Below are 23,461 nucleotides of genomic sequence, written 5' to 3' on the forward strand. Positions count from 1 at the left end.
TCCCGGCCTCTCCCCCCTTGGATCCTCCCCGTGTCCTTACCTCTCCCTGGCAGTCCTCCCCGTTGATATTGAGCGTGACGTTGGTCTGGTTCTGCGTACACGCCCCCCGTCGTCAGTGTCGCCTGCCCCCGCCTCCTCCCTGCCTCCCTACCTGTGGAGCTTGGCACATGATCTCCTTGCACGTCACGTACTCCTTCCCGTCCATGTACCGTATCTGCCCCGGCCCCGTCAGCCCGCCCTCCGCCCCGCCTGTCTCCTCTCCTCCTCCCCTCCTGCCTCCCCCTTCTCCCTCGCGCTCTCCCGGCCTCTCCCCCCTTGGATCCTCCCCGTGTCCTTACCTCCGCCTGGCAGTCCTCCCCGTTGATATTTACAGTAGTATTTGTTTGGTTCGCTGGCTGTTTTTATCTTTCAGATTCATTGTACGAATTCTCAGGTTTACCTGAGTTTGCACATTGACGTTATACTGGTATGTTTGCTGAATTTGAATCTGTTTTTTAAGTCATCGTGTCTTTCAAAATATTTGCTTTTCTCTTTGCCTGGTTGTTGACAGTTGTCTGATTTTCGAGGTAAACAATCTTCTCTTGGTATAGAGGTATTTGATCGGAGCTATTTACATATACGAGGACTTGAACCTAAAAGTCTTTCAATGTTTGGTCAAGGTTGCAATCTCTTCGACACGTCACCTCCTTTGGTATCTCTACAATTTTCTCGATATAGACAGGTTTCTCTATGTAGATCACTTTCTCTACCTGCAGACATTGAAGTCAATCATTGACATGTTTCCGACGTCTCAAACCGTTAAGATGCGACTGACAGGGTTTTGCGCCTGCACCTGTAATCGCTCTTTAGACGAGTTGGAAGCTCAGTGTTGTCCTACCGGAATCGCAATAAAGCATGTCCCGAACCCAGAGAGAGAGAAAGTCCCTTGAGGGCAGGGAGAACATGAACTTGAATGAGGAGTTGAGTAGGATCCATCCGGACAGACTGTACATGACGAGGAGCCTTGCACAGAGAACGTCCCAGCTTCGCAAGGGAGGCAGGACCCCATGTCGTGATAGTACCCGGCTGCACAAGTCCATTCACAGTTGCTGGAGACTGGCAAACTTTCTTGGAGATAGACAGCGTTTGCAGGTTTGTTAGTGCAAACACTGCAGGCTTGCGGTCCACTGGAGGGTTTGAAAGAGCCAGCCGGGCATATCGTGCAATTCTTCGATCCAACAGGACCCGTGTAGCCGGGATCGCAATAGCACTGCGGATGTCCCGGATCCTTGTGGCAAGATACGGTCCCGCACTGATGAAGATTCAGAAATCTCAGAAGAGCAAAACACAAACAATCTCGTACTTCCTGGAGTCACAGCAGAGATAAAAGGGACAGCGGAGGATGGAAAACAGTCTTGATTAGTGAAGGAAGGCAACGAAAAGAACAATCACCATCGTGGGATTGTCCTGTAGATCAAAAGAAAGTTGTCAAGTCGTAAACCTTCACAATTTGATGCAAGCTCACGTAAAAACACTGCAGTCCGCGAGGTCGATCGCAACAAAGAATCGGTTACACCATCAACGAAGATTGAATGCATTTTACATACTGTCAGCAAATCAGTCAGTGCGATGGCAACGAAACTCCACAAAAGGTGAATGAGAAGGAAAGTTGAGATGAGGATGACTTACATTCTGTAGTCCGAAATCAGCCAGGACAAGCAAAAAAGCGTTCATCAGATTTGACAAGTTCAACAACAAGGTCTTACATCTTGGAATCCCTCCGGCTTCGCACAGGAAATGAAAAGCAATCGCAAAACGTTCAACATGACTCAATTTCAGAGGAGAAAGATCTTCACCTTCTGCAATGGACAGACAGGTCAGTGAAGCACAGAGTTCATGAGGGTCAGCGTACCGGCTGCACCAGGGAAGATGGTAGCGGGAGCGAGATAGACATCAGTCAGACGTACGGTTAAGACTCGATGGGAACAACTTACCCCCTAGCCAAGGAACATGGATCAGTATGAACCCTCATCAGCGAGTAGAGAAACGACTTACACAGTCGAACTTGTACGAGAATCCGAATCGTGTCGGAACATCGCTGCATCCGTGGTAATCGCAGTCCGCTTGCTCGGTACAATTCACTGCTAAAGTCAAACAAAGGCGCAAAGAGAAGAGAAGAGAGAATAAGATTGAAAATTTCATGAGCGAACAAGAATTCTTTGTCACAGCCATCTCCTGGAATCCTTCATCGTCGTCAAATACAGCGTCACCTGCGTGCAATTGAGGACAAAGTGGTGGGATCTTGTACCGTGAGAGATCGAGATGATTCTCCTGACTATCCAAGAATTGGATTGCAGACTGATAAACATCGTTTTCAACTTTTCGCTCTCGACGCCATCTCCCTTCTGCCTTCCAAAGCTTTGCCTCTACCTTCTCCAAAAATCCTCTCCCCTCTCCTACCTGTCCTCCCCACTCAAATCCTCTCCTCTCCTCATCTGGTCTTTTCTCTCTTCCCATATCTTTTCTTTTTGTTCTCCCCTTCCCTCCTCCTATGACCTCTCTTGCCTCCTCCCCTCCCTCGTCCCCCCCATTCAACCTCCTTTTTCGGCTTCTCCCCTTTTCCTTTCCTCGCCTCGCCTCACCTCTTCCCTCCTGTTTTCTCTCCCCTTTCACTCTGCAAGCTTGCTTTCCCTGATCTGCCCCCTTTTTTTCCCCTCTTTTCTCTCCTTGAACAGTTGATTTTCGTCCTTGTAAAGCACGGTCATTATTTGTTTCTCCCAGTCAAATCATGTCTTGACTGCTCTCCTTGTCGTTTCCATCCCCCATATCCTTCACATTCCTCTATGTTCATCTAGTTCTCTCCTCCTCTCTCCTCCTCTCCTCCTCTCTCCCCCTTGTCTTCCTCAACCCCCCAACTTCCTTCCCCTGTCCCGCTCATGCAGTCGTACATTCTTCATGGTTGGAGTAAACCCTTTATAATTACTAATTGAGGTTTATAATTGTTTTGAGTTGTTTTATTATTTTTGGCTGGTCATCAGTCGCAAAAACAGGCAGATATTGAGTGATTTTGCTCCTGCGGGCAATGGCCGGACAAGATTTCATGGCTGGAGGAGAGGGAGAAAGTAAGACGAACGGCAATGGCTGGAGGGGCGGGAGAAAGTAAGACGAACGGCAATGGCTGGAGGAGAGGGAGAAAGTAAGACGAACGGCAATTGCTGGAGAAGTGGTAGATAGTTGAACGAGTGGAAGATTGTTAAAAAGAGATCAGGATTAGGGGAGAGCATGCTTCACTGTGATGAGAATGTTCGAAAGAGCGTTGAGGCTCCTCTATGACACATCATTCTTTGAGAAGTGATGTCCCAATAGTAGGGGAGCGCATGTTTTTTGGATGGTATGAGAGCCATGGCGGAGGCCAAGGACATGACGTGTCGAGAAGAAGTCGAAGATACTTCTTCTGATATCATTGATATTGCAGACGAGGATGTGAAGATCGTCAACTCCTCAGATCTGACATGTACAAGAACAAGAGCTCAAGGACCAGGCAAAGGGCCAGCACTTGTTGTAGCTGCTCTCCAACAAAGCTCTCCTCGAGTATCTCGGGTTTGAGGCCCATGTTCTTCTTTTCCACCTTTGTACTGCTATCGCTGTTGCTTGCACGATTGCATATCATCAGCACTGTAGCTTTGACGAAACATCAGTATTATTTCTTCAACGACATTGCACGACTTGTAGAGCGAATTTATTCTTTGTGACAAATGAAAGACCATCTTATCACTGTTGTTGTTCTAAGCCTTCTTGAGCTTGGCCAGCTTTTGAAGGACTTCGTGCCGGACTTGGGACACGCGATCAGCATGATCCTTTTCTTCACATTCATACTTCAGTGATTCAAACGCCATCTCAAAATGTGGGCATACCTATTTCGTCGAAGTTGATGTTCAAATCTTCCACAATTCTCGAAATGACTGAGTTTGTCTGAGATTTCATGCTGCATCAGATCGAAGTACACTTTCCTCAAAATTTTACCTTGCCATGAATAGTGGTAGCTTTGTTGACAAACGAATCAAAATAATTTTCGGCATCCGAGAATTCGGAAGATCTTTCTACTTTGAGCTGAAAGTTGCACAGATCTTCAAGTGCTGCAAGTGCTTTCTGAGAGAGAAAAATGCTTTAGGAAATAAAAACTTGAGGCGGTAAAACAGATTGTCAAATCGCATCATGTCAGAGTAAGACAGTAAGATTTTTATCTCTTGTTCACACGGAAAGGTAGTCGTGTTGATTGGATCGCGATAAGAATTTGATGATGGTGGAGTTATCTAGAAGATCTCGACGAGTGATAATGAACAGATGTAGGCAAGAATTCAATCATGAAGGTTTCGCACTCGCAAGTTTCTGGGGATTTCCCGCCATGTCGGCGACTTCTTACCGATCGATCTGCCATTATGAAAGTTTGTGGTCTGAATGAAACTGCGGGGGTAGGGGTCCCAAATTGAAAGCCGAATGTCTTTGTAGACCGGTGTGCCTCTGTGTAATGAGTGGGTAGATAGTGGGTAGGGGTACTTCAGTCAAAATGTTGTTAGGGGTGGGGGTCTGGCAAGGGCGGGAAACTGGGACCCCCCGAAAGATTCTGGAAAATGGTGGGGGTGGGGGTGGGGTGGAGAGCGGTTTTGATGGATGATGTACATGAAATCCAGTTGGAAGTCGAGGAGGAGGAGGAGGAGGAGGAGGAGAGGAGGAGGAGGAGAGAGCGTTCTGAGGTTGGTCAAGGGAGCCTCGGAGGAACAGACGATGGATGGAGAGAAGAGGCAGGAGGGAGACCCCACGCTAAGGGGAGGAAGGTGACATTCAGGGATGATGCTAGGGTAGCAGACGACATTGGTGCAGAGCCAACAGGTGAGGGGGCGGGGGAGGTGTTCTTGTGAATGACATGTATGCCGTAGTCCAGGGGAAGGAGAATGGCATGAGCGAATTCATCCAGCAATATTATGATGACGATGCCGTAGACATCATCGGCAGGCCTTTGAAGCAGATGTGAGCCTGTTGCTGCTGATGCGTTCGAAGATCCTCTAACAAAGAAAGCGATGTAGGATGGAGCTCAGGATCAAGGCACAGGAAGATCAAGATGCAGCTTTCCAGCAAGGTGTTGGATATCCCACGAAGGGGGGTAAAGATAAGTCTTCAGCTCCGACATTGAATTGATTAATTTTCTCAGTCGAAGTTGCGGACGACCGAGCAAGCTGCTATCTGAAGCTCTTCATCTTGGGCTTGATCGTTAGTATCGTCGCACTAGGAACATGTGGTATCTTGTGCATCGCATCGAATGGTTGACGTCCTGCTGGTTGGACTCCTGTGAGCTAACTGTCTTGACGATTGCAGGCGAGGGACCGACGTGCGGGTCTGGTTTGGGAGCAGGGATCGCCATGGTCGGGACTTCTTCTTGCTCCCCCACCTGACCTTGAGCCCCAGACTGTGATCGCCTTTGTCCTGGCTGGTCGTGGAGCGATATTTCTGCGGAAGTATGAGAGGATTGTCAAACGAAGCTTGAGGGGTGAGGAGGAGGATGAAAAGAAGAGGAATGCGAGTGAAATTGGCGCAGGTCCCATCTATCGCTCGACTTGAGGAGCATGTTTGCTAGAAAACAAAATGATCTAAACATCAATGCGCGTCATCGCAGAGAAGTCTCTGCACATCGATAACGACTGAGACCCACTCGTGTACGAGACCGCAGGTCTCTGATAGAGCCCAGGCCTGTTGCAACTCAGTTCCATCGGCATCAACAGCATCCTTACCTGCGAGGAAGACGACCGAGCGAAGATCTTTGCGGCGAGTTTCGTCCTCTCCATGTACTCTTTCTTCCCCGCCGCTCTAACTTCTTCCTTGCTGAGCTGCAGCGAGCCCATCTTGGCTGGCAGGTTATTCCCGAGCTTGTCCCTCAGCTCCGCCCATGTGAGCGCCTCGTCCTTGCTGAGACCGAGAAGGACGGCAAGAGCTCCTAGAGTTGCAGTGGCCGTCCTTGAAGGCTCCCCGCTTCTTGCAGCCATCGCAGAGCTGCCTGGTTGGCATCCGTAGCCTCCTGTAGCTGGGACTCCAGTCTCTCCTTCTGGGCTCTCCCGATCTCCTGGTGTGACGTGTCAGATTCTGTTCACTCCTCTCGCGGTTGGAACCCACCACCAGATCCTCGTCTTCAGAGGCTCTCGAGGTCTCGGGAAACGAGGATCGCTTCGAGGGTTGCGACGAGTGAGACCTGGCTGAATGTCACCTCCGCGCTGAAGTCATCATCATCATCATCATCATCATCATCATCATCGTCATCGTCATCGTCATCGTCATCGTCATCGTCATCGTCATCGTCATCGTCAACATCGTCATCATCATCATCATCATCATCATCATCCCGCTCCTCCACGCTACCTCAAAGTTTCTAGCTCTGCCCGGAGCTGATCTCTCTCATTTTGCAGCTTTTGCAGCTCCTTCTCCGCCTCCTGCAACACCTTCTGCGAGTTTCGGATGTCGAGCATCCGCTGGGCCTGGAGGGCCTCGAACCTCTCCTCTATCTCCCGCTGCCGGCGCTTGGAGTATTCTTCTCTCTCCTCCACCTCCGTCACTTTCTTCTCCAGCTCAGAAATGTTCATAAGCGCCTGTGAGAACCAGCCAAGTCAACACCCTCCTCTCCTCCTTTTCTCTCTCCTCCTTCTCTCTCGTTCTTCTCGTCCTCTACCATCGCCTCTTCATCCTCTCCACCTCACCATGTCCAGAGCTGTCCCCTGCGGCTCAAGCGCAACGAGCTCCAACTGAAGCTTCTCCTCCGCAGCTTTCCGATCCTCCAGCTCAGCCCGCAAACTTCTCCTCTCATCCCGCAGCCCCTCCACCTCCTCCTCAAGCTGGGAAAGCTTGTGCTGGGCCGCCGACAATTCCTCCTTTGCCTTTCTCAGCTGCGAGCAAGGTGAGAACAGATCTTCCAGAACAGGCTCAACTACCTCGCCCTTGACGCCCTCTGCTGCTTCCTCCTCGGCTCCAGCAGACTTCTGCAGCTCCTTCTCCACCGCCTTGAGAGCTTTTCGGAGCGTCTCTGACTCCTCGCGCGCGATCTTCAAGCTGCGGGTCAGCTCCGAGCTCTCTGACTTCTGCTGCTGCAGCTCCCCCCTCATGTGCGAGAGCTCCGCTTCCCTCTCCTTCACCCGCTTCCCCCAGCTCTCCTCGGCCTCCACCTTGGCCTTCAGCAGCTCCTCCTTGGCATCGTTGAGCTGCCTTGTCACTGCCAGCAGGTTCTGCTGGGACGAGTGCAACTCGAGTCTTGTGTCCATCAGCTCCTGCCTCGCCCGTGCCAGCTCCTCCTCCTCCTCCTCCTTGCAGCCCAGACCTCGTCGCTCCATCTGAGGCTCATCCTTGACAAGTTTGACAAGCTCGTCCGTATGGCTGTGACTCTTCGCCTTCAGGTTGACGTTCTCAACCTTGAGATCCTTGACTTGTCTCACGAGACTGTCGTGCAGCTTCATCCGCTCCTTCAGCTCCTCCTTCACCGACGACAGCCGCCTGTCCAGCTCCTCTGCGGCTTCGCGGCTCCTCTTCGTGTCGTACTCACACTGGCCCAATCTCTCCTCCGCATTATCCCTCTCCCTCTGCAAAGTCTTCAATCGCTCCCTGTACTTCTTCTGCACCGACAAAGTCAGGACGCAGAATAGTGTCAAGGAAACAACTGACCTCGCTCTCTCCTATCTCCTCCTCCTTCTTCTCAAGGACCTTACACAAGTTCTCGTTCGTCTCTTTCATCTGCGCGATCTGCTTGCGCAGCTTGTCCACGTACGAGTCATGCTCCTGCTTCAGATTCTTCACGTACGACTGCTCGTTCTTCAGGAGCGTCTGCGCAGACTGCAGCTCTCGCTGAAGGAAGAGGTTCGAGCTCCTCCCTTCCTCCAGCACTTTCTTGACACCAGCAAGCTCCTCCTCGAGCTTGCCCGCCTTCTCCTTGAAGCTCTCTCTGCTCCTCTTCGCTTCTGCCTCACTTCGGCTCAACGCTGACTGACTTGCCTTCAACTGGTTGCTCCACTCCTCCTCTACCATCTTCGAACGATCGACCTGGCTTGCCAGAGCTTTCTTCGCTTCCTCCAGCGCCTCTTGACACGTTCCCAACGCCTCTCGAAGGCTGCTGATCGTCTTTCCCTTCAGCTCTGCCTCCACCTTCTCTTTCCTCTTCGCTTCTTCCAGCTCCCCTCTCAGACCTTTCTGCTTCTCCTGCAGTCTCCCGATCTCTTCCCTCAGCTCTGACGCCTCCGTCTCCGCCTTTTCTGCGCGCTTAACGAGTTTGTCCTTGCGGCACGAGTCAACTAAGGAAGGAGGAGGAGGCGACAGACAGACAGGAGGAAGAGAATGCTGAACAAGACAGGCCAAGGGAGTAAAGGTAGAGGAGAGAGCTGGGGAGGAGAAACAACGGGAAGGGAGGGGGTCTGGCAGAAGGGATCAGGGGTTGGAGAAGGCAAGGACTTACATGCTTTTCGACGGCAGTTCGAAGTTCCCTCTGTGCGTTCGACTCTGCAAACTGCGCATCCTTTATCGTCGATTCGACGGCAGCAGAGAGACTCGCGTGCTCCTGGGCCGCTCGTGCCTTGAACGAGTCGATCTCTCGCTGGAGCTCCACCATCCTCTTCCTCAGCTCGTCGATCAGCATCGAGTCCTCCTGCTTCTTTTCTTCCATCCTCTTGATCGCTTCCACGAGGTTCTGCAGCCAGCACAAGTCAGGCAAGCGAACATTCAGGTGTCCTTCTTAACCTCTCTTTCCTTCTGTTTGCTCTCCTCCAGCCGCGCTAGCTCGCTATGAAGCCCTTTCACTTGCGCCTCGAACTCCCTCCTAGCCCTTTCGCTCTCAATCTTCTCCTCCTCCATCTGGAGACGAGTCTCCTCTTCACGCTCCTCAAGCTTCTCCGTCGCCCTCCGAAGCTTGTCCTTCAGGGCCTCGGCCTCTGCCGCCTGCTCTCTGTTCCTCTTCAGCGCTTCTCCGAGCAAGTCCTGCATCTCCTCCTGCATCTTCCTGACCTGCACCTGAAAAGTCTCGCTGTCCTTCTCCTGCAGGTCTTGAAAGTCTCGATTCGACCTCCGCAGGTTCTCCTTCGCCTCCAGACAATCTTGGCGAAGCTGCAGGCAGGCAAGAACGATCAGAAGTGGAGGAAGGAGGAGCAAGCGAGAGGGAGAGGGAGCAGGAGTGGAGACAAGGAAAGTGGAAGTGCGAGTGCAACTGAGCAGCAGGTGAGCAGCGCTGGGGTCATCGGGCTGTCACCTGCAAGCAGACGGATTCTTGCTCTGCCAGCTTACTCGTCAGGTCTTGGATCGTAGACTTCTGCTCGTCGAGCAGCCGCATCGCAGAGCTGACTGTCTCAACAGGATCGAGGAGGTTGGTGTTCACCAGCTGGTCCCGAGCTGCCGACAGCACAGACTCTAACTTGCAGATCTGAAAAGGGAGCAGGCACTGATGAGAAGGAGAAAAAGAGAGGAGCAGGTTCGACAGCGGGCAGAGGGCAAACAAAGGAGTGCGAGGGAGGAGAGGTGAGGGTGGGGAAGGGGGGAGACACAGCAGCGCATGGCTGACCTTCTCTTCAGCCTTGGCTGCGCGATCCTCGGCTGCGGCCAGGAGGGACTGGAAGGAACGGGTAGCGTCCTCAGTGCTCTGGTCCGATGAGGCGAGCTTGGCACGGAGGATCCGGAGCTCCTCGGACTTGCTCGCCAGGCTCATCTTGGCGGCGTCTGCTGCCTCCTTGGCAGTGAAGACCTCATGCGCACAAGTTGCCCTGACATGCTCCAGCTGATACAGGAGCTCGTCGCTGCGATCCTGCTCGTCCTTGAGCTCTTTCCTGCACTCCAGCGCATCCTCGTGCGCCTTCTCCAGCGCCTGCAGCAGCTCGTGGATCTGAGAGGAGTAGTCGAGCGACATGTGGGAGGGCTCTGGCTTCCGCTCATTGTGCTGGGGTACCGACTGGAGCACCTGCTCCTCATTCATGGGATGGCTGCTGTGAAGGGACCGAAACGATCGCTCGGTGAGCTTGAACTTCAGTTCTCGGACCTCCGTCTCGAGCCGCTCTACTGCCCGCTGACTCTCGTTGGCGCTCCTGCGGTTCATTTCGCGAGCATGCTGTAGGTCGACCTCAGCCTGCTGGAGCTTGCTCTCAAGCTCTCGCACTCTCCCCTGCAGCTTCAGGTTCTCCTTGAGCGCCACCACCTCGATCGACCTGTCAGAATCTTCTGATCCGAAGGCTGTCGAGGGCCACGAGGTTGTTAGGGGGATCGAGCTGTAGCGCGAGGCCATGGCCAATGAGTGTGGTCTTGGAGGGTCTGCCTGTGGGCCCGTAGACCAGTCCCTTCTTCCTTGGACCTGCAAGGAACCGACCCTTCCTCCCTGATATCTGCTGTCCGATGGGTTCATCGAGACTGACGGTCACTCCCTTGAACCACACATCCTCCTCTAGCTCTAGCAGAGTTCTCTTGCTTGTTGCCTCAGAAATGCTCCTGCTCCTGCTCCTGCTCCTGCTCCTGCTCCTGCTCCTGCTCCTGCTCCTGCTCCTGCTCCTGCTCCTGCTCCTGCTCCTGCTCCTGCTCCTGCTCCTGCTCCTGCTCCTGCTCCTGCTCCTGCTCCTGCTCCTGCTCCTGCTCCTGCTCCTGCTCCTGCTCCTGCTCCTGCTCCTGCTCCTCTTCGCTCCCTCAAGCTGCTTCGCCACTTTGTGTTCTCATCCCGAGGATCCTCTTGGTTTACTCAAAGTTAAGTTAAAATCAGTACGAGGACAATCCTCTAGAAATAGCTGGGCCCTCATCCCACCGCTGACTCCGGACTCCGGGAGCAGTCCTGGGAGCAGTCCAGGGAGCAGTCGGTGGCAGGGAGTAAGTTACGGTATGGTGGATGGACAGGCCCTCCGAACGGAATGCAGTAGGATCTACAATCATGGAAGAAAGGGGGCAGCAAGACTCGACACCTTGAGCTGCTCTTCAGTCACGAAACTTCTTGAGAAGCCTTCATCAGCCTTCGGGGTGCTGGCAATCTTCGGAACTTGATCTCCCGGCATGGAGTATCTCCCACCTTGTTCATTGTCAAAAACAAGGTATTCCATCTTGTCAAAATCATGGTATTCCATCATGCCATTGTCAAAAACATGGTATCAAGTGGTGGAACGTATGCCAGCCGTGCCAGTCAGATAGCGCCGAGTTAACTTCTCCTGACGGTAAAGCAAGACATTCGGACTTACTAGCCGCGGCGTGGCAAGGCGGCGGATGTAGCGTGTGGGGCCGAAGAGGGGGCTTTCCTAACCGTCTTGCTAAGGTCCTCTCATGTCTGGATGCTTGGGTTTCACATCCTAGCATACAGTCTATCTCTCATGTGCTCCTCAATACTGGTTTTTGTGTCACAGTGCATTAAACTCGGTCTTGAGCAAAAACTGTCTTGTTACACATTGAACTAAGGTCGATGTGATATCTGCGTGACTTTGGACTAGTACCCAAGTACCATCATTGTCGGCAAAAACTTTAAAACCGTGATGCCACGGTCACTGATCCCATCATTGTCAATAATGACAATAGAATAGCATCCCCCTCATACTCACCTGAGGGGGCCGTGGTCTCGAGTAGGTAGGGGGTGAAGTGAATACCGGTGTTTATTCGACATTCTCGGGTCGTAGAGGGGGTAGGGTTACCTTTCTGGGCAGTGGAGGAGTTAGTTTGACTCACCGGAAATGGAGTTGTGATAGAGCGCGACAGAGGAAGGGGGAGGAAGGGAAGGGAAGGGAAGGGAAGGGAAGAGATCATACAAGGAAAGAGAAGATAAGGGATCGGAGAAGAGAAGAGAAAGGAGGAAGAGAACAGAGTGCGAAGGACATGGGAGCAACGAGAGAGGAGGGGAGGAGTCCGGGAAGGGGAGATGCTAGACAGAGGAAGGAGTGCTGAGGACCGGAAGGAGGGGAAGAGGATGTGAACAAATGTAGATGATGATGATGATGATGATGATGATGATGATGATGATGATGATGATGATGATGATGATGATGATGATGATGATGATGATGATGATGATGATGATGATGATGATGATGATGATGATACGATGGAAAATAGACTCAAATTGTCAAGGAGTCCTGCTGGTCAACGAGAAGTGGAGGGCAGATGAGGGATAGGTCACCTCACAACATACTATTTTTAACTGATAGAACAAATCGACCTCGTGGAAACGACGTGACTACCAGTCGCAACACTCGTTGACCTGCCTGCAGGCGACTCGTCCTCCCGCATTCAGGACCATGGGAAGGGGAGGAGCGATCAAGAAACCAAAGATAAGGCGGTATGTGACCCTGCGGATGTTTCCGACCGGTGATGACAAGCTCTGATAGTGATGCGAGTGGGAAATCCTTTCAAGATGCAGACGCAGCGCAAGAGTGAGATCAGTTCATATTCTCTTGTTGCATCTCCTCACCATTTCTGCTCCTTCAAACAGGGAGCATCATGTCATGGAAATCGGGGACAAGTACTTTCAGCATGCGCTCGTCATGCGCGCTGAGAAGGATCTGCGTCCCTCGAGGTACTGCCTACGTGAAGGCACTTGACTTGAAGATTGATGATTCATCCAGCTCTTTGAAGAAAGTTTTCGGAATCGGCCCAAAGGTATTCCTCCCTCCTCCTCCCTCCTCCTCCTCCTCCTCCTCCTCCTTCTCCTCCTCCAAATTTCTCTCCTTCGCAAACACCACCATCTCATCGCTTTCCTCTCTAGGTCGGGTTGCTTCCGGGCTCGAAGATTCTGCACCCGTACTCCCCGTTCTCTCACAGCGTCTCATTCCTCTCCTCCTTGCTCCTCCTCTACACCTCCGTCTCCAGCGCATACAACGCAGGATTCTACTGGAAGGCCGACGGATGTTTCAAAACGTGATTTACATTGGTGCCCCTTTCCTTCCCTGTGCTGAGATCGCGCGCAGGCCAACCCTGTACATGGACGCGTTTGTGGACACGTTCTTCCTGATTGAGATTGTCCTGAACTTCTTCACGGGAATCTACGTAGCCGGGGAGTACTGTGACGACCTGTACATAGTGTCAAGGAGGTACTTCCTCCAAGGGTTCTTCTTCGACCTCCTCACGTCGATCCCGGCGTCTTACTTTGAGGTAAAACATCCTCTGCCTTCTCCTCCTCCTCTGTCGTTGTCTCCCTCCCTCCACTTGCTGCTCTCCCCCCCCTCCCCCTCCCTCCCTCCCTCCCTCCCATCCCCCTCTCTTCCATCCTCCCTCCCTCCCTCCCTCCCAAGTAAAGACTTCACCGAACAACACACTCCTTCCTGCTCTGCGCTGATCTACACGTGCAGATCGCAACAGTGTCGGGATGCAAGGGGAAGGGCAGAACAGTGATCAGGCGATGAGGCTCCTCCGTCTCCTCAAGCCGATCCGCCTCCTCAAGATGCTGCGAACCTTCCGAGCGGTCAACATGCTGCAGTCGCAGCTGCCCCGAGGAAGCGAGCTCTACTCGTGGATCTCAGGAAAACTTCGGCTGCCGAGCTTCGTATCGAGGGTGATCAAGGTCATGCTGGTGATCGTGCTAGTCGAGCACGCCGCCGCCTCGCTCTTCTGGCTGGTGAAGGAGAACTCCAACACCTTCGAGCAAGTCCAGGCTTTCCTGATCGACAACAACGTGCACACCTGTGACGAATACTACTCGTCGAGGTGCATGACTGACAAGTACATCGTCGTGAGTAGCTACCTGCCTTCCTGTCGCAGCCCTGCGAATCTGATCTGTCTTGCAGGCGACTTACTTCGTCGTCATCACCTTCAACACGATCGGCTTCGGCGACATCTCAGCGGTCAACACGCAGGAGAGGCTCATGTGCATCCTCTTCTCCTACATCTCCGCCATGCTCTTTGGCGCCCTGCTGGCAGAAGTCCAGGAGGCGATGATGCAGGTCAATCAGCACGCGCGAGACAAGTCGTCGCTGCTCAACCGCCTGGGAGACTTCATGGAGTCTGCCAACCTCAGCCGCACCTTCCAGTTCAAGATCCTGTCCTGGGTTGACTTCGAGCATGACTCGGAGAGGGGCAGGGGGAAGGAGGAGGAGGTCCTGTCCCTCCTCTGCCCCAACCTCGCTTGCGACTTGAAGTTGTTCCTCCACTCCTCCATGTTCACCAGCATCAGCCACTTCAACAACATCGTCGACGACAGGAGGGAACTGTTCATAGTCGCTCTGTGGGACCATCTTGCCTGCATGCTGTTCCCTGCCCTCTCCCGCATCGCTGACTTCTCCAAGTCCAGGGAGGCGTGCGGCCTCTACTTTGTCACCAAGGGATCGGCCGTCGTCCTGCACGACAGCGGGGCTGTCATCTGCTCCGTTCCCCATGGCTCCCACTACGGCGAGAATATCCTGATGGGGAAGGGGAACGGGCCCGAGGGTCTCGAGCTCTGGTCGGTTACCAACGTCGAGACTCTCTTCCTCTCCCGCGACAGCTTCCAAGAAGTCGTCAAGACCTTCGGCGGGCTCATTGCCGAGCAGTTCGGCGTGCAGCCGGAACAAGGAGGAGAAGGAGAAGCAGGAGGAGTGGGGGCGATACAGGACGAGAGCACGCATTTCTCCAGCCAGGTCCCTGCCCACGTCCTCCTCCGCTGGGGGGAGCTGGCGACGAGGCTGATGAGGACCGAGCATTTGCGGGAGAAGGCGGAGGGAGGAGGAGCAGACAAGAATATCAGTGAGATCCGCCAGTTCAGCGCCGCCGTTGCCAAGTGCCTGTCACCCTCCAGCTCCTTCAAGGATCAGGCAGAAATCTCCCCAATAGCAGCGGAGGAGGAGCCCAGCCAGCTCGCGAGTATCTCGGTAATCGGGGAGGTCAACGAGACGGAGGGGATGGCAGTGGAGCAGGCAGCTGGCGTCTTGCTGAGAGGGCCGACGCTCGTCGAGCAGAAGAAGAAGCTGAGGGGCCTGATCAAGTCTTCCCCAGCTGTGTCCGAGCTGCTGCTGCGGGTGCGCGGGCTGGTGGCGCGTGCGGAGAAGATCTCCAAGGACGTGCATGAGATGGAGGGAGGGAATGTGCTGAGCTTCCCGACACCGCGTGTCTGAGGAGGACGAGGACGAGGACGAGGACGAGGACGAGGATGTGGACGTGGACGTGGACGTGGAGGAGGAGGAGGACGTGGAGGAGGAGGAGGAGGAGGAGGAGGACGTGGAGGAGGAGGAGGAGGAGGAGGACGTGGAGGAGGAGGAGGAGGCCTGAGCGGAGGGTTCGATGATTTGTTGGTTTACCTTTTCTGTGTAATTGTTTAATTCCATCTTTTAGTAATTTAGTCTCATGAAATCCTTTGACGGAATCATCCAGCTCCTCCACAGCTCGCACCCTCGTCCCTCCTCTTTCTCTTCCTCCCCGTCCTCTCCCCCACTGTTCTCTACTTCTCTTCCTCTCCTTCTCTTCCCCTCCTCAACAACCTCCTCCTCCTACTCTTCTCTTCCTCTGTCTTCTCCTTCTCCTTCATCATCCGTATTTCTGCACAGAGGCATTCAGCTTGTCTGCCTCGCTGATCGCCGCAAACACATCTCGCTGGATCGCGTCTACAACTTCGAACATGGACAACTGAGGTGAAGTCAGCTAGGGAGCCCCGAGAGCACCAGCATCGCTCACGCTCGTCTCCGCAAGCCTCGAGCGGTTCAGCTCGCTCCTGCTCCTCTCTATCGCCAGCGACTTGGCGATGGTCATCATTTCCATCTGCCCGTCTTGCCGTCATGCTCCCTCCCTCTTCCTCTCCTCGTGCTCACTTGGTACTTGTCTCGATCCGACATCGCTAGGATGTAATCGTGCGTCTTGCTCTTGGCGAACTCGCTAGGATCACGTGACAACCAGTCCCCCAAGAGGAGCCCAGCTGACCTGCTCGCCGACATCTCCCACTGCAGCCTCTCAGTCTTGCTGGCCGCGCTTGACAGGCCGGTCAAAATCTCCTCAACGGTTTCCTCCAGCTTGCTGATCATCTGAACGATCCCGGGTCAAAGTCACTCAGGTCAACAGTGACGAGTCAAACTTGAGCCATCTCCCCGTTGTCTAGCGGCGGTGATGACGTCATCTTCGTCTGCTGCAGGCCGACAAGTCAGCAGAAACCTGACCGACAGAGCAGACGTCACATCGATCTTCGAGAGCGAGCAGTCGAGCCCAGCAGGCCCCCTGGTGCTCTGACAGGAGACGTCAGAGATGTTCGTGCTCTGCTCTGCCTCTCCGACCCACCAGCACCTCCTGGTACGTCAACTCCGCCCATGACCGCGTGAGTTCGTTCTGCATGCTCCGCATGTTGGAAGTCAAGACCTCACTGCAGGTGCTCATGAGTGGATAGGAAGGAAGAGGAAGAGGAAGAGGAAGAGGAAGAGGAAGAGGAAGAGGGAGAGGGAGAGGGAGAGGGAGAGGGAGAGGGAGAGGGAGAGGGAGAGAGAGGGAGAGGGAGAGGGAGAGGGAGAGGGAGAGGGAGAGGGAGAGGGAGAGGATAGCAAGAAGAAAGGGCATGATGTTTTCTCTCACTTCTTTGCAACGGCCAAGCGAAAGTCATTGACGAGGCACTGCATCATCGTCCTGCTTGCATTAAGCTTTTCCTCTGTGTCCTGTCAAAAGCATCAGGGGGAGGAAGAGGAGGAAGACGAGAAGCAGAAGCAGGAGGATTAGCAGAAGCAGGAGCTATTGAAGGAGGAGGATCAGAGTGAGATTAAGGGGATGTAAGTGGCGAAGAAACATCATGTACTTTTAGACTTGTTTCCATCTCAACATTTCGAGTTTGAAGTTGTTCGATGAGTTTGAGTGAGGAGTTTTCTTTCGCCTGTCTCACATTGTCACGGACATCTAGGGATATCGCACTGACCTTCAGCTCCTCTTGTGCTTGTAACAAACATCTCGTCTTGCTCTCAGTTGTAGTTCTGAGCATCGACGCTATCATCCTGTACTGCAACGCCTCTGAACACGAGAGCATCCTCTTCATACAGAATGCCCATCTCCTCCTTATGTTCCTCTTCAGCGACCTGCTCAACCTCAGACACTCCCTTGCAGACGTTGCCAACCCACGCTCTCATAACAGCGACAGTCTCCGACAATGATGAAACCTTCTCTTGGTACTGACAGCAGGTATTACCGTCCTCACAACCTCGAGTTGCTCCTTGCAACCTTTGTGAACTCGATCTGAACCTTCTCGAGGAGTTTCACGTGGGAGATTTTCTGGCTGTTTGTCGAGAAGACATCTGTTGGTCTGTCCCTGCTCGCCATGCTCAGCTACTGAGACAACCGGAGAGCCTCCGCACATGGCAAGTTTTGAGATCAGGTCCCAGGTCTGGTTGATCAGTTGGCTGTTGGCCTGTTTGGCGTCCTTCCTCTCCCTCCACGGAAATCAGAGCAGAACGAGTGGCACTTACTGCTGTTGTCATACCTTGCGATGTTGTGAATCTCGGCCTCCAGGAGCTGATAGGAGAGGCTCTTGTGAAACGACTAGTGCGATTGCAATATCAATCTCTCACCTCCTTCTCCACCTTTGCGGATTTCAACGCGCTGAGTCACGGATAGGTCAGATGAGCAAGTCAGAACTCTCAACGGCCCCCAAGACCTCGTCAGGTTCTCGTTTTGCCGCTTCTCCGCAAGCAGCTGATTCGACAGCTCTGACAGGCATCGTCACTGAGGCAGGAAGACAGCCCAACTGTTCACTACCAGCGAGCTGAAAGTCCAGTCTCGACCGTTCCTGCTTCTCTTGCTTCAGCTGGCCACACACGTCAGCAGACTCGTCGTGCTCCTCCCGCCTTGTCAAAACCTTAGTTGACAACTCTTCTTGCGAGCTTGTCAGACTCTGCAGGCTCCCCTCATGTATTGTCTTTGCGCTTCCTCGTCTGTCAGCTCTAGAGCCCGCTTCACGCCACCCCAGCTGCTCACCTTTGAAGGCTCTGGTTCTCTTTCTTCAGGTCCTCCAACTTCCCCCTGAGTTCCACCTGATGCCAGCACGTCAACAGCTGGAGAAGAGACGAGTCAAGGCTACCAGGGTGCCCTTGCACGTTGTCAGCTCCTGAAGAGAAGTCTCGTGGATCTTTCTCAGGTCGTTGGCTTCCTGCTTCAACCTGTCGTTGTACTGTTTGAACCCTTCCACGTCCCGAGCAGACTAGGAAGCCTGAAGTTAGGCTGCGCCAGAAGTTCGACATGAATCACTTTCTCGAGAGTTTCTATCTGGTGAAGACAATCTTCAAAGGACGCGGCCTTCTTGGAGAGCTCCTGATTGACAAATCATCATGACATGTCCAGTTGCGACACGATACGACAAAAGAGAGCATTGCAGTGCAGTGCAGGACGAGACGAGACGAGACAAGACAACGCAAGATAAGGCAAGGAAACGTAAGAACTCACTTCTTGATGTTTCGCTCGCTCAACTTCCCATTCTTGCTCCTTCATCTCTACACGTCTGAGGCAAATCGGTCACATTGTCATAAGAATTGAAGTGTAAAGCAAGACCGCAGCTCCTCTTTCGCAAACTCGGAGCTCTGCCAGGGAAGTCATGACCCAACAACATCTCAGGTTCGTGTTTACCTGCTTGTACTCTTCCAGCTCGGCCCTCAACGACCTGTTGGTCAGTAGGATCTCTGTCTTTGTCTTCTGAGTGAACTGCAGTTTCTCATTGTGTTCCTTAAGCTGCTTCTGCAAGCTGCATTGAAGATGTAAAGGATACAAAGGATTGACATTTACGTGCCTGTCAATATCCAGTTTGTATCGCGCCAGCTGTTCCTCCAGGAGCTACACGATGTCTCAATCAACTTCCATCCGTCCTCACATAATCTCAGTCACCGCCCCTCGACGCTTAATCTTGTCGCATTTTATCTTCTCCTTCCAAACCTCCTGCACCTCTTTTCACAACTGATTGTCAATAGCACAAGACAAGAACCTGGAGCAGCGGAAGGTCGCTCCGCATGGATCTCATGACGGCCTCCATCTCATGATTCACCTGCCATGTTTCACCTCAGAACTCGTCGGTGAGTGACTGAGCGCTTCTTGGACGCACCACTGTCGTGTAACTGAGGATGGTACTGCACTTGTGAAGGCATTCCTACGAGCGAGTCAGCCAACACGCGGCCATGGCATGGGAGCACGACCGCTATCTCCTTCCTGTATCTCCTGCAGGACTCGCAGTCTCCGTCGTACTCCTGCTGGTACTTGCCGCGTTTGGGAGAAGAGAGGAGGGCGTCGAAGGTGACAGATTTCAGAACATTCAAGGCTTCGTCATTCTCGCTATCGGTCTCCGAGGCTTTCCTCCTAGTGGCTGCAAGGTACGACCGAGCTCGATCGCGCTTCAGGGCACTCATCCCAGACAGCTAACGAGTAAGAGGTGAGACGATACCGCCTTTCCTCCTTCCCTCCGCTAGCCGGGCCCGTCGTTATGCTCCTGCCCCTCCTGCAGGCTTCCGAGTTCCCTTCCTCCAACTTTCCCGCTAGTCTCCTACCTTCCTCAACTTCGTACACTTGCTCTTGACGATCTCCTTCCCCTCTCAGCATCTCTCCCCCCCTCCCTCCTCCCCTTCCCCCACCTGGACTGCCCTTCGATCCGCATTTTTGACAACCAATCCTTTCCCCCTTCCGTCTGGTCTCATCCCCCTCATACTCAAACTCATCCCCCTCATCTTCAGTGTCATCGCCCTCACCGCTTTCTAAAGGAAAGGTAACGTGTTTGTAACGGAATCCACGATGCAGAAACGGTAATTGTAACGGTAGAGTCTACGCAGGGAGGGCGGGAAACGTGTCAAGAGGGGTCTTTGGTTGGGCTGTTGATGTGAGGTGAGGGTGGGGTACTTCACATGGGGGGAAGGGGTACAAATAGACAGGGTGTATTACACCTCAAGAGGGGTATTTCCAGGGTTCTGTGGTACAAGGAGGATGGTAGGGGTATACTTCCTTTTCTATCAAGTGGGGTAGTGTAGGGGTGACGCCCTAGTCTTTGACTTTTTTTTTCTGAATAATTATCTTATCTAAAATTATCTCGTCTTTTGTACCAGGACATGTTTTCTTGTACAATTACCACAAAACTATTAGTACTGAGATCGCTGAAAATTGATTAACAATCTGTACCACAACTTAATATGCTATTGGTTTCTGGTACAAAAATTATATATTCATGTAGAGATCGTGGATGTAGCAGAGACTGATGATGGGGATCAGGCAGGAGGCCCGAGGTTGCAGGACTCATGGTTGAGAGAGAGCGAGAGAGAGCGAGAGAGAGCAGGAGACTTGCGTGAGTAGAGAGCGAGAGCAGGAGAGAGGAACGAGGAGAGTGAAGAGAAGCTGGGGCTGGTAGAGCAGATCAGGAGAACGTGTCGGATAAGGTAGCAAGGTTGTGCTAAGAAAATATGGAGGACGCATTAGGACTGTCGTCCAAGGATTTGGACAGGACAGGAGAAAGTGCAGGTCTGGTAGATGTGTCATGCGAACATTTCTTCACGGACTCGCTCGCTCCTGTAAGAGCCGCGAAGAGCCGGGCGACGGTTTCGAAGAAAGAGAGGAAATCGCCGCAGAACTCCAAGAAGAAGCAAGGTTGGGTGAGTTCATGCCCTTCAGACGCCAACACCACAGTGGGACGAGGAATCTGCAAGAAGAAGGCCTGTGGTCAAAGCTTGAAGATCTCAAGAAAGCAGAAGCAGCCGAAAACATCGTCACTGTCGCACTCCAAGAGCAATGACAGCACTATCGGATCAAAGTGCTACGGGCTTGACTCCCTCGCTTACTTTGCGACTCTCATCGCAGACGCAGCAGAGGCAAAGAATCCAGAAACGTTTGATTTCTCCTCACCGAGAATTCCATCCGAGTCGCTCCCCGGCGACAAATGCGGAGGAGAGTTCTCCGAAGACGAGGACGCAGCGGGGCTGGAGGACGAGTCTCCCATTTCCTTCTGTCTGCCTCCTCTCCTTCCCCAATTGATTATTTAGGTACAAGGTGTATCTTCCAGAGTGAGTTCTCGAGCAGGGCTGATCCTCCGCTGCTCAAAGTGGTGCAAATTCGTGGTAGAGCTGCGCTTGTTGTGGTTCTTGTGTAATGAAAGCTCGAAAAAATCCTTCCTTACAGTTCATCATGTCCGGTCAACTTGTCCGTCTGCGGAGATTGACTACCTGCTGCCTTCTGATTGTCCTCCTCCTGGAAGCAAAGGGTGATGAGTTCCTGCATGGACCATCCAACAAAGTCAAGCTACCTCCTTCAATTTGGCGATTCTCTCAGCTTTCTTCTTGGCTCTCTCAGCCCCCACTCTCTCGTCTCGCTCCTTTATCTGGACCAAGTACGCTTTCCGCTGCTCGTCATCGAGGTGCGGAGTATCGTTCGGGAATTCGAACTTGATGCTCGCCACCTCTTGCGCCCACAACATGATCGGTCGAACCTGACAAGAGACTTATGAGCGATGGCGAGAATGAGGGAGAATCCCAAACCTTCGCCTTCCCATGGAACATCTTGTGGGGGGGTGACTTGTCACGCGCAGGAAACATGACGATCGACGGCAGACTGTCCAGCTCCAAGGAGTCTGGAAGCTGATTTCTCGAAAGATCGTACCTGCCGATCTTCAAAGAGGATCAGGCTACTAGCGAAGAGGATCGAAACCAATGTACTCTCACCTTGAGAGTATCGATCTTCAAGGCACGAAATCTCTCCACCGTCTTCTTCCAATACGGCCAGAAGTCTCTTGTAACCTGCCGGGAGCATGAACTTACAAGGGAAGGAAAGAGGATCAGCTCACTTGTGCCGATGCCGAATAGAACAAAACCATCACATCAAAGAATTCATCCATGCTAATCGTGTCGGCAGTCAAAACACTCTTGAGAATGTCAGGGAACCCACCAGATCTGATTAAAGTTCTTCCTTGTGATCTCGATGAGCCCCACTGCCCCGTCCTTCTCTGCTTGTTGTTGTGCAGCCTTGACCTTCAGGAACAGGCAAGGCTTCAGAGACGAACATACACACACTGTTGCAAGAGAACCTCTTCATCTGTTGCAGATGCCTGGGAAGGCTGCAGCCTACCTGTGAGAAACCCTTCCACATGCTCTTTGATGTTCCTCTGATCCAACTTCTTCCACGAAGGGAAGGGATAGAGCGCCCCTGTCAGAGTATTGAAAGCCATGGCTGGGAGCAAGTCGTCGGTCAGGCCCAAGGCGATCTTCCTCGTCGCGTGCAACCGCCCATCGAGGTACCCGAAGCTGACCTTCCCTTGGTAGAAACGAGCGACAGCTTTGAAGTCTTTCAGGACAGCAGAGTTGTCCGCTGTCTTGTTAACGAAAAGAAGGAGCATCGGTATCCTGAGGCTTTCATAGTATGCGAAGTTGGTGCCGGTGACCTCGTCAACTAGCCGGACGGTCCTCTTTGAGATCCACTCTTGAACGCTCATGTCAGCAAGTTCCGTGACCACGACGGAGTCAAGATCGCGGTCGTGGAGGTCAAAATTTCGGAAGACGACGATGGCCGGAGCTTTCTTGAACCACTTCTCACCCTCGAAGTGAGAGCTAATGGCCTTCGCCTTGACGGTTGCGAAGTAGACGTTGTTGGAGAAGCGAAGACTCTCTGCTGCCTCTCTGAACTCCTCTTCCTCATCCTCGTACCCGTCAGCCTTGGAGAAGAACGATATGACACTGACATTGTGCTTGATTGAGAAGTCTTGAACCTCCTCCACGCTTGTCAGTGTTGTCACTGTGTTCGCAAGCAGCTTGTTGGCGTACGAGACGAAGGCGGAAGGCGAGTGATAGCCCTTGTACAGGCCTTTGTCCTTGCAATTCTCCACAACTTTCACTGCTGGCATCGTAGAGATCCCCATGTCCCGAGAGAAATCTTTCTCCACATCCACGTCGACCCTTGCTAGGGGTATGCCCAGCTCATCGAGCTGAGGAGTCGCCCACTTGTAGGCCGGCTCGAAGTCGACACAGTGACGGCATGACCGGGCGGTGAAGGCAACCAGCATGATCGGATGCTTCTTGCACTTGGACTTGAACGTCTTGGCAGTCATATTGAAGCTTCCTCCCCAGAACGGATACGGGGGTTCCTGGCAGACCATGTTCTCCGCCTTGCAACCATACACCGCATCTTCAAGAAAGCCCTTGCATCTACAGATGCACCCTTCCCTGCTCCTCTCCTTGCACCAGTCATCGCAGTCCATGTCTCTGCTGCATTGCTCCTCATCCTCCCTGCTCACTTTGATCCTCTGGACTAGCGGATCTTTCAACCGATCCTCCCTGCTCAGCCCACCGAGGAAACCATCCATGTCTCCTGCAGCTGAAGCAGAGTCTTCTCCAGGGCGACCTCCTCCTCCTCCTCTTCCTACTCTGCCCTCGTTGCTGCTTCCGCCGGCAGCCAGGCAGCATGCCAGGCACAGAACAGCCAGCAACTTCGCCATGGTTTTCGGAGGTCCACAAAAACCTTCAGACCAACAAGATTGTGATGCCCACATCTTCAATATTTTCTTATTATATTTTGAAATTTGATATAAATATTTCATATAGTCATATATTGGACAGAACTTCTCTGGATC

At 52.9% G+C, this 23,461-nt stretch overlaps 7 protein-coding genes across 7 annotated transcripts in view; 3 read left to right on the top strand and 4 right to left on the bottom strand.

Moving 5' to 3' along the window:
• Positions 1-1,434, bottom strand: part of GUITHDRAFT_135760 (hypothetical protein) — a gene marked incomplete at both ends in the record, with an annotated part of 3,193 nt that extends 1,759 nt beyond the window's left edge. Inside the window, 7 exons of the mRNA XM_005836472.1 lie at positions 41-85; positions 152-214; positions 339-395; positions 440-487; positions 684-749; positions 878-1,291; positions 1,432-1,434. Coding sequence (XP_005836529.1) covers positions 41-85; positions 152-214; positions 339-395; positions 440-487; positions 684-749; positions 878-1,291; positions 1,432-1,434 — 696 coding nt within the window. The remainder of the gene's footprint in view (positions 1-40; positions 86-151; positions 215-338; positions 396-439; positions 488-683; positions 750-877; positions 1,292-1,431) is intronic.
• A 3,073-nt stretch (positions 1,435-4,507) lies between these two features.
• On the top strand, positions 4,508-5,595 carry GUITHDRAFT_104512 (hypothetical protein; the record flags this gene model as incomplete). Its single annotated transcript, XM_005836473.1, has 8 exons — positions 4,508-4,515; positions 4,826-4,869; positions 4,917-5,007; positions 5,064-5,140; positions 5,189-5,299; positions 5,353-5,399; positions 5,443-5,524; positions 5,573-5,595. 8 exons carry the CDS (start codon positions 4,508-4,510, stop codon positions 5,593-5,595), a joined length of 483 nt encoding a protein of 160 aa, XP_005836530.1.
• Positions 5,596-5,624: 29 nt separating this feature from the next.
• Positions 5,625-10,270, bottom strand: GUITHDRAFT_104513 (hypothetical protein; the record flags this gene model as incomplete). The annotated part of the gene is made up of 9 exons (XM_005836474.1): positions 5,625-6,094; positions 6,141-6,220; positions 6,388-6,614; positions 6,723-7,628; positions 7,678-8,283; positions 8,462-8,692; positions 8,743-9,105; positions 9,248-9,418; positions 9,557-10,270. 9 exons carry the CDS (start codon positions 10,268-10,270, stop codon positions 5,625-5,627), a joined length of 3,768 nt encoding a protein of 1,255 aa, XP_005836531.1.
• Positions 10,271-12,245: 1,975 nt separating this feature from the next.
• On the top strand, positions 12,246-15,186 carry GUITHDRAFT_135762 (hypothetical protein; the record flags this gene model as incomplete). Its single annotated transcript, XM_005836475.1, has 9 exons — positions 12,246-12,286; positions 12,336-12,380; positions 12,440-12,523; positions 12,573-12,606; positions 12,713-12,864; positions 12,915-13,098; positions 13,343-13,675; positions 13,731-15,002; positions 15,034-15,186. The coding sequence occupies 9 exons, from the start codon at positions 12,246-12,248 to the stop codon at positions 15,184-15,186; spliced, it is 2,298 nt and encodes a 765-aa protein (XP_005836532.1).
• A 255-nt stretch (positions 15,187-15,441) lies between these two features.
• Positions 15,442-19,271, bottom strand: GUITHDRAFT_104515 (hypothetical protein; the record flags this gene model as incomplete). The annotated part of the gene is made up of 25 exons (XM_005836476.1): positions 15,442-15,540; positions 15,589-15,672; positions 15,723-15,786; positions 15,832-15,932; positions 16,065-16,130; positions 16,189-16,264; positions 16,471-16,550; positions 16,772-16,880; positions 16,924-17,054; positions 17,104-17,191; positions 17,238-17,290; positions 17,451-17,481; positions 17,537-17,588; positions 17,638-17,686; positions 17,738-17,804; positions 17,857-17,912; positions 17,960-18,079; positions 18,127-18,189; positions 18,322-18,376; positions 18,427-18,455; positions 18,502-18,616; positions 18,743-18,807; positions 18,854-18,913; positions 18,971-19,015; positions 19,062-19,271. The coding sequence occupies 25 exons, from the start codon at positions 19,269-19,271 to the stop codon at positions 15,442-15,444; spliced, it is 1,968 nt and encodes a 655-aa protein (XP_005836533.1).
• A 1,038-nt stretch (positions 19,272-20,309) lies between these two features.
• GUITHDRAFT_104516 (hypothetical protein) lies at positions 20,310-20,885 on the top strand (the record flags this gene model as incomplete). Its single annotated transcript, XM_005836477.1, has 1 exon — positions 20,310-20,885. The coding sequence occupies one exon, from the start codon at positions 20,310-20,312 to the stop codon at positions 20,883-20,885; it is 576 nt and encodes a 191-aa protein (XP_005836534.1).
• A 130-nt stretch (positions 20,886-21,015) lies between these two features.
• GUITHDRAFT_104517 (hypothetical protein) lies at positions 21,016-23,194 on the bottom strand (the record flags this gene model as incomplete). Its single annotated transcript, XM_005836478.1, has 7 exons — positions 21,016-21,090; positions 21,146-21,328; positions 21,378-21,498; positions 21,547-21,635; positions 21,683-21,734; positions 21,784-21,866; positions 21,923-23,194. 7 exons carry the CDS (start codon positions 23,192-23,194, stop codon positions 21,016-21,018), a joined length of 1,875 nt encoding a protein of 624 aa, XP_005836535.1.
• Positions 23,195-23,461: the final 267 nt, after the last annotated feature.

Source organism: Guillardia theta (genome assembly GCF_000315625.1).
Source record: "Guillardia theta CCMP2712 unplaced genomic scaffold GUITHscaffold_17, whole genome shotgun sequence".
In the NCBI taxonomy this organism is placed as follows: Eukaryota; class Cryptophyceae; order Pyrenomonadales; family Geminigeraceae; genus Guillardia; species Guillardia theta.